The 16,876-nt window shown below is 33.3% G+C and overlaps 3 protein-coding genes across 4 annotated transcripts; 2 read left to right on the top strand and 1 right to left on the bottom strand.

Annotated features, from left to right (window-relative positions):
• The first annotated feature begins 6,957 nt into the window (after positions 1 to 6,957).
• Positions 6,958 to 8,430, top strand: LOC113860783 (ammonium transporter 1 member 2-like). Its single transcript, XM_027493290.1, has one exon. The coding sequence runs from the start codon at positions 6,958 to 6,960 to the stop codon at positions 8,428 to 8,430; it is 1,473 nt and encodes a 490-aa protein (XP_027349091.1).
• A 1,767-nt stretch (positions 8,431 to 10,197) lies between these two features.
• On the top strand, positions 10,198 to 10,814 carry LOC113860782 (two-component response regulator 24-like). The gene is made up of 2 exons (XM_027493289.1): positions 10,198 to 10,449; positions 10,605 to 10,814. The coding sequence occupies exons 1-2, from the start codon at positions 10,198 to 10,200 to the stop codon at positions 10,812 to 10,814; spliced, it is 462 nt and encodes a 153-aa protein (XP_027349090.1).
• Positions 10,815 to 11,299: 485 nt separating this feature from the next.
• LOC113861794 (WD repeat-containing protein 70) lies at positions 11,300 to 16,263 on the bottom strand. 2 transcript variants are annotated; one of them, XM_027494822.1, is made up of 8 exons: positions 15,790 to 16,263; positions 15,210 to 15,422; positions 14,925 to 15,125; positions 13,244 to 13,351; positions 12,988 to 13,125; positions 12,601 to 12,852; positions 12,168 to 12,488; positions 11,300 to 12,061 (listed from the first exon to the last, which is right to left on the bottom strand). In XM_027494822.1, exons 1-8 carry the CDS (start codon positions 16,249 to 16,251, stop codon positions 11,894 to 11,896), a joined length of 1,863 nt encoding a protein of 620 aa, XP_027350623.1. In that variant the 5' UTR covers positions 16,252 to 16,263; the 3' UTR covers positions 11,300 to 11,893. The 2 variants fall into 2 exon arrangements, with proteins under 2 accessions (XP_027350623.1, XP_027350622.1); XM_027494821.1 differs by having other exon boundaries at positions 11,409 to 12,061; positions 14,925 to 15,422.
• Between the last annotated feature and the right edge of the window lie 613 nt (positions 16,264 to 16,876).

Genomic DNA, 16,876 nt, shown 5'->3' with positions numbered 1-16,876 from the left:
TAAAAAATGTAACAAAACATTTATTCTATGATTTACAATACATCTCAAACAGAATTTTTAATAAAAGAAAATTATTTGTTCATTCTTTCAAGCAATGGTCTATGGGTAAAGGTAGAGATTGTCTAAACTGCTTGTTGGGAACTATAACCTAACCTAAATCGGATCTAGAACATTAAGCTTGAATTGACTCAGAAGAATAATTTATTTTTTATATTTATATACTCTTATAGTATTAAAACTATTGATAAAAGAAACATATATTAAGTCTTGATTAAACTACTCATATTATGAACTATTAATTTATTTTTTGAAATAAATTAATAATAATTTACTAAAGATCGGCAACATTTGAAAACATTTGAGGATGTATTTAGATAAATATAAAATAATTTAATTATATATTAATCAGCAACATTAATATTTTTTTATCGAAAAGAACGGAATAATATATATATATATATATTTTGTTAAAATTATAAATTTAATATATTAATAATATTGAGTATTATAATTTTTATAAAAAATACTATTTATTATTTTTTCATGATATACATATATTAAAAAACATTTCATTAAAAAGTTCATCTTTAAAGCTTCTTTTGAACTGTTTATTTCTCTTTTAAGAAAAAAAAAGTTCTTTTAAAAAACTTACCTATTCTCTTATCTTTTTTTTGTGTGACCTATCTCTTTTATTTTTTCCTTTTAATCATATAATATTTTAGAAGAAACTAGGCTAAAATCAACCTTCAATCAAATTAAAATTATACGTTTCTTTTTATCCGATCGGTCATTTTCAAAAAGTTTTATTTAAATATTTTTATCCAAAAAACTATGATATATAATTATTTATTTATTTTAAAAATAAAACTAAAAACATATATTACAATCATTTTTATACTTAAATGTAGTTGGTGAATCTATTACTAAATTTTTTTAATAATACATAAAATTCGAATTTAAGATTTTAATTAAATAATACTTATTTATTTATCACTCAAACCAATTTTTATTAGTTATTTTTAAAATTTTAACTTATATTTCAAAAATACATTCTTATCTAAAAAATTATTATCATTTTTTTAAATACCTTCGTATTAAAAAATTTCAACCTTTTCAACAGCTTTTATATATATATATATATATATATATATATATAATATTTCTTTTTATAAAATATAAAATTGATCCATTCAATTATTTTATATTATTTTTATAATTATATATATATATATATATATAAAATTTATATAGTTTATTTTTTTAATATAGTATTCAAAATTTAATATTTATTTATATTTTAAAAATATATTATAAATTAAAAAAATATCATTTTATTTTTATATAAAATTTGATAAAATTAACTAACTTTAAATTTTACACTTGAACCAATCCCCGGGGTAACATCTCTTTTTCCTGAATCTCTGGCCAACGTTAACGTCCAAAAGACCATTTATTTGTTTATTTATTTATTATTCTTTACGTTGTTGCGGTTTTCGCTTCCCATATGATGATATCACAATTTATCTGTGTTTGGAGAATCTGGACAATCCACACTCCACTTCTCTACGAGGTTGCTCCAAAAATTCAATCTTTTTAAGGTTTAAACGGTTTTGGATATAGTATGGAGGGCATGCCAGTTGTGTTGGACGTAAGCTCTGATGATGATGAAGAAAGGGCGTGTTTGGAAGAGAAGGGAGAGAGAGGCATTGACTTTGAATGGGTAAAGGAGTTTCTGGGCATTTCGGATGAAGAACCAAACGTGGGGTTTGTGTTACACAATGTCGACAAACCTGAATGCAAGTCAAAACCGGCTTTGAAAAGCGTAGATGAAGACGACGATGCTAGTGATTGTGTTGTTCTTGATGGTGACCCACAAAAGTGTGTAAACTCGGTGAAGGACTCGCCAACTGGGTCAGAGGAGTTGTTCGTAGTTGGGGAGAAGGGTCAGGTATTTTTTTCCAATTTGTTGTGACAGTGGAATCCTGTTCTTTTAATTTTTTTTAAATGTAATTGTTTGCGAGAAAGATGACAGAAAATTGTCTAGAGCCTAAGAGGAAGTTATTTGAAGAGTTCTGTTAATAAATAATATTTATGAGAATTTGATTTTTAAAGAGTTGCTGGTAAACATATGAGGAAATTTAACTAGGATGGCAGAAGACTTGGATCCTGGGCCATGTACCATGGTTGTGGTTTCTGGCAAAGCACTTTTTAATGGATTCATATTCTATAAGATTCAAATTAGAATAGCTGATACTGACTGAAGTGAGGATGAAGGTTGCTGACTGAATCTAGAGTATTTGGAATTTGGAAGAAAGAAATCCTCTATCTAGAATATGTTGCAATGGAATGGGATGATGATTACTGATGATTTAGTTATTTTTAACTCCTAATGAAGTTACATAACTCTTTCGGCATGTGCTTGAGAATGCAATCCTGATTCAAATTTAGATTTAAAGCATTAGTTGAGTCGCTTTTAGTGAAGCATTGCTATATGCTCTTTCTTTCATTTTTGGTCCTAAATTCTGTTTTGGTTTTCTTGCTTTGAGTTTGATTACTCAAAACTACAATTTTCAATCTTTGTTTGCATTGATTGAAGACGTATCTGGAGCATTTTAGATGCGGAGGTTCATTTTTTTTTTTTTTTTGCTTTTGTTTTTGACTAGCAGATTGCATGCAGAGACTATCCTCATTCGCGACATCTTTGTGTTAAATTTCCATATTCTTCCACCCCCCATGAGAGACATTGTGACCAGGTAAATATAATAATTCATATAAGAATTTAGCATTTATGCATTAGCTGGTTTAATTATAATTCTTCCACCTAGAAGGTTAGCCTTGACCCAATGGTAAGGTTGCTACCTTGTGACATGGTCACAGGTTCAAGTCCTGGGCACAGTCTCTTCACTTGTAGGGGCAAGGCTACATACATCTACCCTTTCCAACCCCCACTAGGTGGGAGCCTTGTTTTGTGCACAAGGTCGCCCTCTATTTGGTGTTGGATATTATTATCCTTATATAACTGATTTTTATTTTTGATGACATGCAGTGCCACTGTTTTGTCTGTGACTCCCTAGCACCATGTCTGAAGTGGGGAGCAGGCCTTTCAAGTACAGATCATTGTCATGCAACTGATAAATTTGAGATGTGGAAAACTCTGAGGGAAAATTTCAGGCTGGGAAAGACTGATCCATTACCAGCTTCAACCAATTATGGTACACCAGGTGATGTCAGGAATCACCAACATAACCATATGCTACCTCTTGATAATATGCTACTGTTTCCAAATTCCATGTTCCTGAATCAGACACCAAGGTCAACTGCATCACCTAGATACTCCATGGTAAATCCTATACCTCAAAATGAGGCCTCTTGGCCAATTATAATGCGCGCATGCTCCTCACTAAATTCTAACTTACAGAATCAGGTCTCAAGTCCAAATAAAGTCCCCGAGTCCCCCATGGCCACCAACTTTACAATCCCATGTGGTGCAAACCATGGTAGATGTCAAGATTTAGGATCTACTTTGATGAGAAACAGATACCAGTTTCATTCTGCTCCACGGCAGTTGCTAGGTGTGTGCAATGATGACATCCAAAGAGTGCGAGGACATGGAGGTAGCAGTTTAGGGCCTCAGCTCCTTCGTCCTCGCATGACGCCCAACCGGGTAGGTAATGTTGATGTTGGGAGCATCATGGAAATGAACCATTCTACTCATGGTGCTTCTGGCTTCCGCAATTTTGTCAATTCAGCATGGCAGTATGACAGATATCTTGCTGCAACAGGATTGTCAAATAAAAGTACTTGTTATGGACAAAATGATATTTGGGTCCCTGAAAATTTAATGTACTCACATCCAAGCTCTGAAGAACAGAACCACCTCAGCTCTGCCAGCAAATGTACCAATGCTTATGATGAAACTCAAGCATATTACCAATCAAATGGTAGCCAGAATTTTTATGCATATTGTGGTCAGAGTAATGATGCTCCTTCAAGTAATGTGATTGACCATAATAGAAATCAGGTTTTAAATGAGCATCAAACAGGAAGTCAAAATGAATATGCTTGTGGAAATATTATCCAATGTGGAACTACAAAGGAATATTTTTGCCATCAAAAACCTCATGATGACAGTAATAGTGAATCTATAATGAAGGTGGATTTTTCAGCTCTTGACTCAAGTTGGGTTGAGGATACCAGTCAAAGCATTTATTATCTACAAAACTCAAGATCTATAGAGATGTCACCTACTGCAAAGGAGTCTGGCACCGAGTTTACCGGAAGCACCAATTTTCGCTCCCTTGATGAGATCAAGCAGTGGCTTTTTGATGAAGGAAACTGTGTTTCAATTGGAGCTGATGATGCTTTTGGCATCTGAACTGAATATGCCATATCCTGATCTTAGCACATTTGATGCAGACATGCCCTTGTTTGGGTTGGAGAACCCTTGGAATTGTCTGGCACATGTCTAATCTAGCACTCCACCTTAGTAATTTTATCAATGATATGATGAATCTTCAAGAACTCTGTTTATCTGCTTTATAAATGGAAGAGCTCAGAACTGGCTACATATTTGTGTCGATATTTTTGAATGTTATGTTCATATTTCATTTTCAGTCACGTTGTGTTCGGCATATTTAAAATTTGGTTAAATTAATCAAGGGTCTCGCACTGGTTAACAAATTAAAAGTGATTTTTTTTTTATATATAAAAATCATGTTACAATACATTGAAAATCATAAGAGGTGGGCTAATAATATATATATTTTCATGTGTTCAAAGAAATAATAAATAAATAAATAGTATTTTATTAAAAATTGTAGTATTTAGTGTTATTGTGTGATCTTTAATTCTTATATTCTATGATTTTCATAAGAAATTATATATATATATATATATATATATATATATATATATGTTATACTTTTATTGTATGTTTTGGACACATTAAAAAATGTTTTACTTTTCATTCTGTAAATTAATTTTATACTGACTAACACATCATTATTCGGCTTTTAATTAACTCTATTTTTAGAAATAGTTTTTAAAATTATATTATTTAAATAAAAAAGGCGTGTTATTTAATAAATCTTTGAATCGTTTAAGAAGTTTTAAAAATAACTTTAGTCGATAGTTTTTTGTATGAGTTTATTAACTTATAAATATATTCAATTGGATTCGATGTCTAAGGTTTCCTCTAAGTTATGTCAAAGTTAGACAAAGTATTCTTAATTCTTTTTATGAACTTTAATAACATAAAGACTTATTTGAAATTTTAAAAATGGTTAACACTCATTGACTAGATAAATTTAATTACTAGGGCTTGTTTGTTTTCTGATTTTAAAAATAATTTTCTCTTTTTAAAAGTTAAAAAAAATTATTTGTTAAGATGAATTCTTAAAAATTATTTTTAAAAATAAACTTCCATTTTCAATTTTTAAAACTAAAAATAAGAATGTTTGTAATGTTTTTTGGTTTTTTATTTTTATTTTCTCATCTTAACAATTTCAAAAACTAAACTAATAAACAAGTTTTATTTCTATTTTCTTCCTAAAAACTGTTTTTTTTTAAAGTATGATTTTAAAAAATTAAAAACAAAAACAAATAAACCTTTAGTTCCTGAATCTTTTAAATTTTTTAAAATAAATTTATGTCTTTTTAATATTTATAATTAAAAATAATATTTCATCGAATTGACAAATACCTTAATTTAACAATTTAATTAAAAATAATTTATAATAAAAATATATAATTTTTTAAAGTATTGGACTAGTTTAAAATTTTACAAATAATTCAGGGATTAGTATATTAGATTAACTTTAATATTTCTATTATGTGACATGTAATATGATCAATGAATACAAATGGTGATTGTCAAATGCCAAGCTTTATTTTAATGCGAATGATTCTAAATATTTTTCTTATTAATTCTCTTATTAGATAAAAAAAGTTTTCAATGCTTTTTACATTTTTAAGATAGTAAATTTATTTTTTTAATTTAATATTTTCCTTATAGAGTAATAAGAGCAAACGATGATTGTGAAAATGATTCTAAGTATTTTTATAATATATTTTTTTTATTATCAATTTTCTTATTTATTAGATAAAGAAAGTATTGAATACCTTTTAAATTTTAAGATATTAAATTTATTTATTTTTATTTAATATTCTCTTTATAAAGTAATAAAAGCACATGGTAATTGCCAAAATGATTCTAAGTATTTTATAATATTTTTATTAATTTTCTTATTTATCAGGTATGGAAAGTTTTGAATAACTTCTATATTTTAAGCTGTTAAAATTATTTATTTTTATTTAATATTTTTTATAAAATAATGAGAATACATGGTGATTGTAAAAAATAATTCGAAGTATTTTTTATTAGATAAATAGTTTAACCAGAACACATATTGATTGTGAAATGCCTAGGCTTTATAATATTTTTACTTATTTTCTTATTATTAGATAAAATAGATTTGGAACAATTTTTATATTTTTTAGATATTAAAGCTTAATCAACGTGCAGATTCCAATTCCAACTCATAGTGATTTTTTATTCAACAGTTTCTTATTTATAAAACAGGAAGAAAATAAATAAGAAGATTTTGCTGGGTTTACTCTTTTAATACAATTAATAAATGAATCATAACCTAAATGGATGAAACTTGATATTATAATTTCATCTTTTTACCACTTGACATGTAATTCTTAAAATCTCATTATTTTTCATTCATTTGTATGGCTGAAAAAAAAAAAAAACCGTTATGAGTTGGAATCGAAATCTAGATTATGGTCAAAGAGAAAACAGAAAACAGAAAACCTACTTAATATTCAGTCCGTTAAAAACAAACACCACAACCTTCGCAGCGTATGTGAATCACTTGTGTTTATATTACGTAGAGTTATTCAAAGGGTCAGGGTTGTCACGTGCGAGCCAGGTTAGTTTCTGCCACCACCACCATGGTTACTTACACTTGCTCCGCCGCCGACCTCCGCCCTCTTCTCGGCGGAGGAGGCAACGCCACCGCCGCAGCCGAATACTTATGTGGTCGTTTTGATGCCATATCAAACAAGTTTGTTGACACATCTTATGCGGTTGACAACACTTACCTTCTCTTCTCTGCGTACCTTGTCTTTGCCATGCAACTTGGGTTTGCCATGCTTTGTGCTGGTTCAGTTCGTGCCAAGAACACCATGAACATCATGCTCACCAATGTTCTCGATGCTGCTACTGGTGGGATTTTCTTTTACATCTTTGGCTTTGCTTTTGCATTTGGTACACCTTCAAATGGTTTCATTGGGAAACACTTCTTTGGCCTTGAAGAGTTTCCTTCAGTTTCTTTTGACTATGGTTACTTTCTCTTTCAATGGGCTTTTGCCATTGCTGCTGCTGGGATCACGAGTGGTTCCATAGCTGAGAGGACACAGTTTGTCGCTTATTTGATATACTCATTGTTTTTGACTGGTTTTGTGTACCCAATTGTGGCACATTGGTTTTGGTCTCCTGATGGGTGGGGTAGTCCTGCTAGAGCTGAGAATTTGTTGTTTGGATCTGGGGTTATTGATTTTGCTGGTTCTGGTGTTGTTCATTTGGTTGGAGCTATTGCTGGATTGTGGGGTGCTTTCATTGAAGGTCCTAGAATTGGGAGGTTTGATCATGCAGGGAAACCTGTGCCAATGAGAGGGCACAGTGGTACTTTGGTGGTTTTGGGGACATTCATGTTGTGGTTTGGTTGGTATGGATTCAATCCTGGTTCGTTTCTTAATATCTTGAAGGCTTATGGAGGGAGAGGTTCTTATTATGGGCAATGGAGTGCTATTGGGAGGACTGGAGTGACCACAACTTTATCTGGATGTGCAGCAGCATTGGCTACCCTCTTTGGAAAACGCATGCAAACTGGGCATTGGAATGTCACAGATGTTTGCAATGGTTTGCTTGGTGGGTTTGCTGCTATCACTGCAGGGTGTTCTGTGGTGGATCCTTGGGCTGCAATCATATGTGGATTTGTGGCTGCTTGGGTGCTTATTGGATGCAACTTGCTGGCAGAGAAATTGAAGTATGATGATCCACTTGAGGCTGCACAACTTCATGGTGGTTGTGGCACTTGGGGGATCATTTTCACTGCTTTGTTTGCTAAGAAAGAGTACGTGAATGAGGTGTACCCAGGGTTCCCTAATAGGCCTTATGGGCTGTTTATGGGAGGGGGTGGCAAGCTCTTGGCAGCAAATCTTGTTCAGATTTTGGCAATCATCGGTTGGGTGAGTGTCACAATGGGAACAATGTTCTTTCTGTTGCATAAACTGAATCTGCTGAGGATATCACATGATGAGGAGATGGCTGGGTTGGATTTAACCCACCATGGTGGATTGGCTTATGAGTATCATGAAAGCGTGGAACATATACAGAAACGTGAAGTTGGAGCAACTGTTTGATTTATTTGTAATGGAGAGAAATCAGAAAACAAATAGACTCCGCTACAGTGATTGTAGTCTAAAGTGAGCTAAAATAAAGTGCATAAATAAACCTTATTTCATCACTTTGACAGATCCTGTAAACACGGATAATTAGATTGTACATAGCTACTTGCCTATGTTGCCATGAATCAGTGATTTCATTTAATTGCTTCCCTTATCAAAGACATGATGTATATTCCTTCTGAAGTTCATGTTCTGAATTCAAATGGGGTTTTCAGCATCAAACGCAAAGCAAAAGAATGTTTCTACCATTTGTTTTTATCAACCAAGTTATTAGAGATGTAGTACTAGTACTCAAGAAGCTTGGAATTTATGACACAGAATATTGATTGGCGTAAATATGTAAATATATATTTGCTAATGCCATTCCACTAGTTCTAAATCATGCTGCATGCATGCATTGCTTCTAACTACAAATTTACTTTGTTAATTAAAAACCGTGTCATAACTTATATTTTCACGTATTTTCTTTGATTTTGTGCAAACTATTGCCTTTGCATTCAGCGGTTAAATAATCTATTTCCTTTGATCCCAACTGACCTTTGCTTTCAGTTCGATCAGTTTGCTGAAATGTGAAGAATTGGTTGAGATTACAGAAGAATTGCCAATCACTGCATTACCCTCTAAAGGAGAGGCCAATCTGATTCTCAATATAATCTCATATATGTGAACTTAATAACTGATAATTAGATAGTTGAAATAGTGTTGTAGAAAGTGCTATATATAAATGTTGCATAAATAATATAAGTTGATTTTTTAAGTTTCTTGTTTGTTCCTTGTGTCGCGTATCAAATTCACCCGACAACATCAAGCTTAGTCTTCTTCGAGTGATTTCCCAAGTTGTTTACTGAATTCTAGAGATCTCTCGGATTTTTCGTTTTTTTGTTATGCTCATTCTCTTCCTTCCACATGTTCTTTTGTTCTGCCACTTCTAACGATTCTCATAACAAACTGCAGCTACTTACTCATAAATATCAGAAAAATAAAATAATTTGTTGCATTATAAAAAATTAAGGATATTTAGACGTATTAACACTAATAACGTACCACGCAATGCAATTTTTTCAATAAAATAAGTAATACTAGAGTTAGCAAAGAGAATAATTAACTAACTCTTACAAAATCAGTTACAATTAGAAATTGAGTTTGTCAATAACAAACAAAACATAAATTAGTTATTAGTTTGGCAGTTTGTGTACAGCTCTAAACCTCAAATTAAAAGTGGAGCTACCGTATGTATATCCAATATGTATATATATATATATATGTACATGCAGATGTATATGTATTGATATATGTAGGTAATATAGAATAAAATCAAGAACTCTTTCTCTGCAGTTCCATCGCTTTCCATATGCATTTTATAGATAAAAATAATAGCACATGAAATTATATATAATGTTAATTTTTAGTGATTCAAATAATAAAACTATATATTTGTCCATTGTTAGTTCTTGAACTCCTTCTTGGTCATATATATATAAAGGGGGTGGCATGTATAAGTTGAAAGGCATATTCATGATATTACTCATGACTCAAAAGTTGTTCATCATTTGGTCTCTTACCCATTCTTGCTCTAGTCTCAAAATCTTGAAAGAGTTCTCGGGCAGGTTAGGGTTACTCTTGAAATCTACATATACATATTTAGCGATTATATTTCTATCTTGTCCAGAGATAAAATAAAAAACTTTTCTTTTATAAAGAAAAATTTTGTGTAACCCAAGTATGGAAGTTGAAGTTAAGTACAAAGACAAAGGCAAAGGTGTAATGTACCCAGAAAGTTCAGGAACAATAACAGCACTTGTTGTAGATGACGAGAAGACCGTCAGAATGATTCATCAAAAGTTGTTGAACAGAATTGGGGTGAAAAATCACGCAGTGGAAAATGGCAAAGAAGCTGTGGACATTCATAACACTGGTAAAAGGTTTGACCTAATTCTTATGGATTGGGACATGCCAGTCATGGATGGAGTAGAGGTACGTAATTAATTGGATGATAGGCGCTAGGAAGTTCAAAGAAGTATCTTTCTTGATTTGGTTTACTTTCTATTCATTGTTTCTTGTGGAGAAAGAATAATGAATGTTTTTGGTTAATTTGGACGTGCATGTGTATAATGCATGTTTTCATATAGGCAACGAAGAAACTTCGTTCAATGGGGATTCGTAACGTGATTATTGGTGTGTCATCATGCCCTACAATGAAAATACAAGAATTTATGGATGCGGGGCTAGATGACTTCTACATGAAACCTTTCAACATTCGTATGCTTAATGATATTGTTAATAAGATGCAGTCATGCCGATCCAACTGGGCAACGGATGCAATTCAAGCTAGCAAGTAGAGTGGACTATAAAGAAGTACTGCTTTCTTGTGAATAATGTTGTATGTACGAAATAAGGGGAAAGTTTCCATTCCTGTTTTCAACTTTTAGATATTGAATTAATTGTAAATAATTTTGAGACGTTATCAACTAACTCAGTTTTTTTTTTTGCTATTTGGTCTGGTGCTTTGTTGGCTCAGGGTTATTAGTCGTGTTTCTTGATATCCGGTTCCTATTCTCATTAACTACATATCTATATGTTATGATCGGTTTTATGTGTTGAATAGCTTGTTCATTTTCTGAAAAGTGATGATTGTGAATTGTGACATACGTGGCCATGCATGGGAAAGCATTTTTTTCCTTTTTATATATTGCGTGTATATATGTACATGAACTTTGGCTCCCTTCCCATATTTTTCTGATTTAGAGTGTGCCCAATTGCGAAGCTCTAGTTCCTACAGAAGATAGGATTGCAAATAAACCAAGGGACCTTAAAACCCAAATACGACTTGAAGAGAATCTTATTAAACCAGGATTGAGTACTGGATTAAGCTTACTAGTAATAATACCTTGGTCAAGGACTAAAACCTTGGGAGAATTTTTAAAATTTTAGGTCAAGATGTTTGAAGCAATGAAAACTCGGATAAGATGAGTCATATCTCATGATTCGCCGTGCACTTAACTATCTGTTTAACAATTGCCAACTGTAAAACAAATCTTCAGGCGGATGACAACCATTCACATCGTGTGTGCGCGTTTAAACGTAAATCCAGCGCAAAAATTACAACTAAAATACACTGTATAGCATTTGAAACTTGTGTTGTAAAGATTGTTTCCGATGCCAACGCTTCACCCCCGTGGCGCTATGATGCCATGCCAAATTATCATATGTAATAGTCTTCAAAATTCAATTTTACACATAAATGTACAGACATTGGAGAGCTAATAATTTGAACATCATTCTGGGTGCATTAATGAACCTTTGCCGGGAAGGTGGGCAGTCCCACGCTGGGAATGCCCCCCACTGGTAGTGATAAAGCACACTCTTGCCTACAGTTCCGTGTGTTAACCATCTTGTGATACTAGCAACTACAACTTCATCATTTCTCTTCATCCTCAGAATCTGACTTAGCAAAAACTGGCTCAGGTTGGGTTTCTGCATATGCTGGAGCAATGAACTTTGGATCCTTTGCTGCAGCATCAGCATATTTCAGGATAGCTTCCCTTGGATCTTCCTCCATCCATGTTTCCTTGATCATACCTCCTTGCTGCAATTGCATAAAAATGTAAGTACCTTCCACTGTCATAATCTTAAGCACTAGAACTGGAAAGTCAAGAAAAATATGAACGAACTGTGAAAAAAAAAAAAAAAACCTTTAGAAGATACTGGGTCAGTAAGCTTCCTTGACTTGCACCAACTCGTCCACCAAAGCCAGGACCAGTAATGGGCAGTTCAGGCTTATGGGACTTCAGTGGATCCTTTAGTATTTTCTCTCTCTGACGCTTGCGGCTAGGCTGATCTCTAAATAGTGGTAAAGCATGAGGATTGTGAATTACAGGTTTTGCCTCAAAGTCATCAATTGATTTTTTCCTTGGTGCACGAGCAACACATACAAGAGCTCCTCTCTCACTTAGGGTTGGATCATATAGTATGTGAGTCCCTCCTTGGCTTTTATCACCAACAGTTGCAAAGATCTTCACAAATAAAAATAAAATAAAAAAGTACTATAAGCAACAAATCCTGTTTCAGAGAATGAAAGATGACAGCAGAGAATTGTTAGGTAAGATACTTGTGAAATAATGTTACCTGATTCAGTTTAGGATGCCAAGAACACTGAACAACACTACAAGTTGGGGATATGCCAACTCTTGAAACAAGCTCAAGGTTTGCTCTATCAAAAAAACACAATAAACCTCCAGTCGAGCTCTCCCTTTCCACAGATGTTCCAGTCAAGAAGAGTTGCTCATCAGGACTGAAGGCAATATTTGTTTGTCCATAGTGATTTGGCAGGTCCTCAAATACCTTCAATGATTCCTTTGTTTTACGGAGATCCCAAACCTGAGACATAATTCATCGGTTAATCAGGATGAGTCAGGATTCAGGAATATGAGATAACGAAAATAAATGCCTATAAAGAAAGCAAACAATGACAAGCTATATGATATGATTTGGAATATGTGATCATTCATTTACCTTCAATGAACCATCAAAACTCCTTGACAATAAGATTCTCCCATCACTAGAAAACTTCATACCAGAAATATCATCCTCATGACCTTTTTCAATATGTATATCTGGCCTACTCCCCCATCCAGGCTTAATATTCCAAATCTGTGAAAATTAATTTACCAGAAAGTTAACATTATTTCATCTTCAACTTTCAAGTTTAAAAGTAGCATATAGACAGTGAATTTACTACCCAATAAAATCAGCGACAAAAGATAGGTACCTGTATAGAACCATCTCCTATACCACCAGCAATGCATTTACCATCACGGTCCCATGCACATGTAGTCACAGGAACCCTTCCAGGTCTTGCAAGCTTTGGTTTAATGACCTATCCATTGAATGATAGCAGAAAAACTTCAATACCATCATAAAAGTGAAAATATAAATTGCCGTATAAATTATCACAACTCCATCTAGAGATATATAAAACTTCCATACAAGATAAATCCAAATGCACATATAAATCTTTCAGTAATGGTGATCGAACTTGTGAGTTAACTCATAGTAGCTCTTGAGAGAAATGTTATAAGAAAAATCCATTTTTGCCCTAAAAAATACATTGTAATGAGAGGGGTTTTATTTGTGTGTGTTTGGGGAGGGGAGAGGGAGAGTTGGGGGGGGGGGGTTGATATTTCCATCCTCCTTTTCAGAATTTAAAAAATTACTCTCAAGCTTAGTTATATCTACCATGTAACAACTGCACTGTGACTAGAGGCATTGTTTGTTTGTTTCATTGACTTTTATTGTTATTTACTTGTATGTTTTACTTTTAATCATGAATATTTAAATTATTTAATTTGCACCATTAAATTACTAGGGTGAATGTTGCAAAGAGAAGAGAACAGAGGAGGTTGAGGGTTCATAGTTTAAAATAGAGGTGCGCGGGTGTCACATAGTAGATAGAAGTGTGAAAGACTAGATCCAATTTAAATTCTAGGGCAAAAAGGAATTTTTGAAAAGCTTCACTATAGTTATTTTGGACACAATTACAGCTGCTATTCAAAACTTTTTAGTGGCTCATGGCCACTCTGCGCCACTACATTGTTATATAGTGCACTATTGATAGATACTGAAGAGAATGGTTATTGGATGAAAAGAAAAAAAAAGTAAAGTATTTATTATATTGGAAACTCGCAAAACATTTAATATTTTTTTTATTAAGTAATTAGGAGCAGTTAATAGTGTGTTATATGCTGTTTATTTATCAAAACTTACTATATTTTTCTTCCATCAAGTATGAAGGGGGATTCTATAAAGACAAAGCCAATAACTTCCCCACAACTGCATGCAAAGTACTACCCCTGATTCTAATATAAGATCCTTTTAATTATTTCACAAAAATTAAGAAATGATTCTTAATTTTTGTGAAATAATAAGCTCAAAATTATTAGGATCATCTTAATTTTTGTGAAATAATAAGCTCAAAATTTTTGTGAAATAATATGTTATGACATTATATATATCATCAATTTGGATCATCTTTCCCAAACTAACCTCAAAATTATTAGGAACCATTGTCTTACTCTTTCTCTATATAACTAATTACTTTGTCTCCACTAAAGGTGATTTTGTATCAAAAGAAAAAAATTAATGCAACAAACAACTTGCAAAGGGTTTATAAAAGAACCATAATAAGCTCTCCAGAAGGGTCTTTTTATATATAGGACCAAAGGTCATAGCCAATAATTGTACAAGCAATGTCAGAAGCAAGCAATTAGTTGATGCTTTCAGCCACTTTTCTCTAAGAAAATCCAAGTATCCTCAAATATTAACAAATATGAATTTCAGTTTGAAAGCTCTCCTCTCTCAATTAGATATTGTAAAAACAAAAAAATCACAAAAGAAGGAACTATTCTAGAGAAAACATTTTACTGAGGAAGGCTTATGTAGAGTTCACAAACCTGCTTCTGACTTTTGAAATCATTTACATCCCATATGCGTAGTGAACCATCCTCTGACGATGTTAAAATGGTCTCTTTAGCTTTTGGATGCCACTCTCCACATGTTAATCCAGATATGTGGCCCTTGGTATTCTTTAGATCACGAATATACATGTCTCCCTTCACAAACTCTCCCAAAGTAAGCCCATCACGATCATAAATCTGCAGCAAAATGAAGATAGACACAGTTAATGGAAGAGCAATGAAGCATAAAAGAAATGGGAAGATAATGAAGCCACACACTACCTTTGCTTGAGCTGATCCAGTCACGCACAAAAATCGATCGGCAGTTGGACTCCAGCTTAAATTACGAACTTGATGACCTTCAAAAGGCTCTAGCTGTCGAAACGATTGCAAACGAGCATTCATTCCTTGAAAGTCATACATATGTACCGTATAGTCATAGCTTCCAGAAAGCACTCTAGATCCAGAGTGATCCACAGCAAGAGCCGACACAACCTGTTCATAGTTGCTCAAAAATGTTATCAACAATAAATTACTTACTACTACAACTAGATTCTTTTCCCATCACTAGGTTCTGAATAACCGCAGCCACTGCTGATTATATACATGGCATCTATTGTATCTTCTAGGGTTCTAGTTCTATACTTACTCCTTTGTTACAACCTCACCCATTCAAAAAATAATAATAATAATAATAATAATAATAATTGCAACTTACAACTTATAGCATAGTTAAACTTATTATCACAGCAGAGTAGCTCTATTATTATATTTGTTACCTTACAGGCACAACACGACATCTTATCGTTCTTGAATTCCCGAAATTAAGCCAGAGAGGGTATATGGAAGTTGGAAGGAATACCTTGGTGTGGCCTTTGAGCACAATCTCGTTGCTAAGGGGAATCCGGAAGCGGTTCCCTACATCCTCTTCGTCCGATTCGTCTTCGGAGTCGGCCCCGGTCGGTGGCGGCGGGGGAGGGCCAATCATGTCGCCATCGTCGTCCTCTTCCTCGTCGTCGGCAGAACGGAATCGGGGCGGTGGCGGAGGCGGTCCCACCATGGGGGCGTGATTGTCGTCGGCCGGGGGAGGAGTAGGGTTTTTGGAGGGACGGAGGGAATTGAGCCATTCCCGGGAAGAAGAAGAGAGAGAGGGAAGTTGGTTGGTCGTTTTGGATTTGGAATTGGGATTGGGGTTGGGATTGGGGTTGGAACGACGTGTAGCATTGTGGATTGCTTCGAGAGGGGTTTGAGACTTAGTTTGCTTTCCGAACGAAAGAGGAAACTGAGCTCTTACACCGTCATATATGTCTCCCTCTTCATCCATTTTGCACAACCAAACGTTGCATTTTCGCTACATTTCATTTATATATATACTTTATTATTATTATTATTCTCATCATGTCCAATGGGCCTCTTCCTTCTGCTCCATTTGGACCCATCTATTTATCTTTGCTTTTCAGCCCACAACCACAATCGGCCCAAATCTTTTCCAAAACCAACTCTTTCACATTGGTGTAATATATAATCAAAAGAATTGATTGTCTCTCTTGTATTTAACTAAGGAATAAGAGGTTATAGGAATTGATTTTAGCTATACAATTATATATAAATAGTCAAAATTATTTTTGTTAAAATATCAGTTGTTTATTTTAATTTATACCATTGAAATTCATCTTTTTACATTCTTATCTTTCACTTGATATATTTCTTGTGGGTGTAAATAAAATAAAATTCACTTTTAATGCAAAAGGTTGATTTCCAAGTTTTTTATATGCATTTTAAGTACTAAATGATATTTATAATTTTGTCTGACACAAGATTGAGTTGAGCTTTTGTTGCAATCCATGAGCACCTTTCGGAATGTGGTGGCATCACACGATAATCTTGTTCATAAAAAAATAATGATCTTGGCATTACTTTTTATGAATGGAGTTTGACATTAACTAAAG

The sequence above is a fragment of the Abrus precatorius genome, unplaced genomic scaffold, assembly GCF_003935025.1.
Source record: "Abrus precatorius isolate BTA unplaced genomic scaffold, Abrus_2018 Scaffold3, whole genome shotgun sequence".
Taxonomy (NCBI): Eukaryota; Viridiplantae; Streptophyta; class Magnoliopsida; order Fabales; family Fabaceae; genus Abrus; species Abrus precatorius.
The sequence above is the reverse complement of the archived record's forward strand: the minus strand, read 5'-3'. Positions and strand labels throughout refer to the sequence as shown.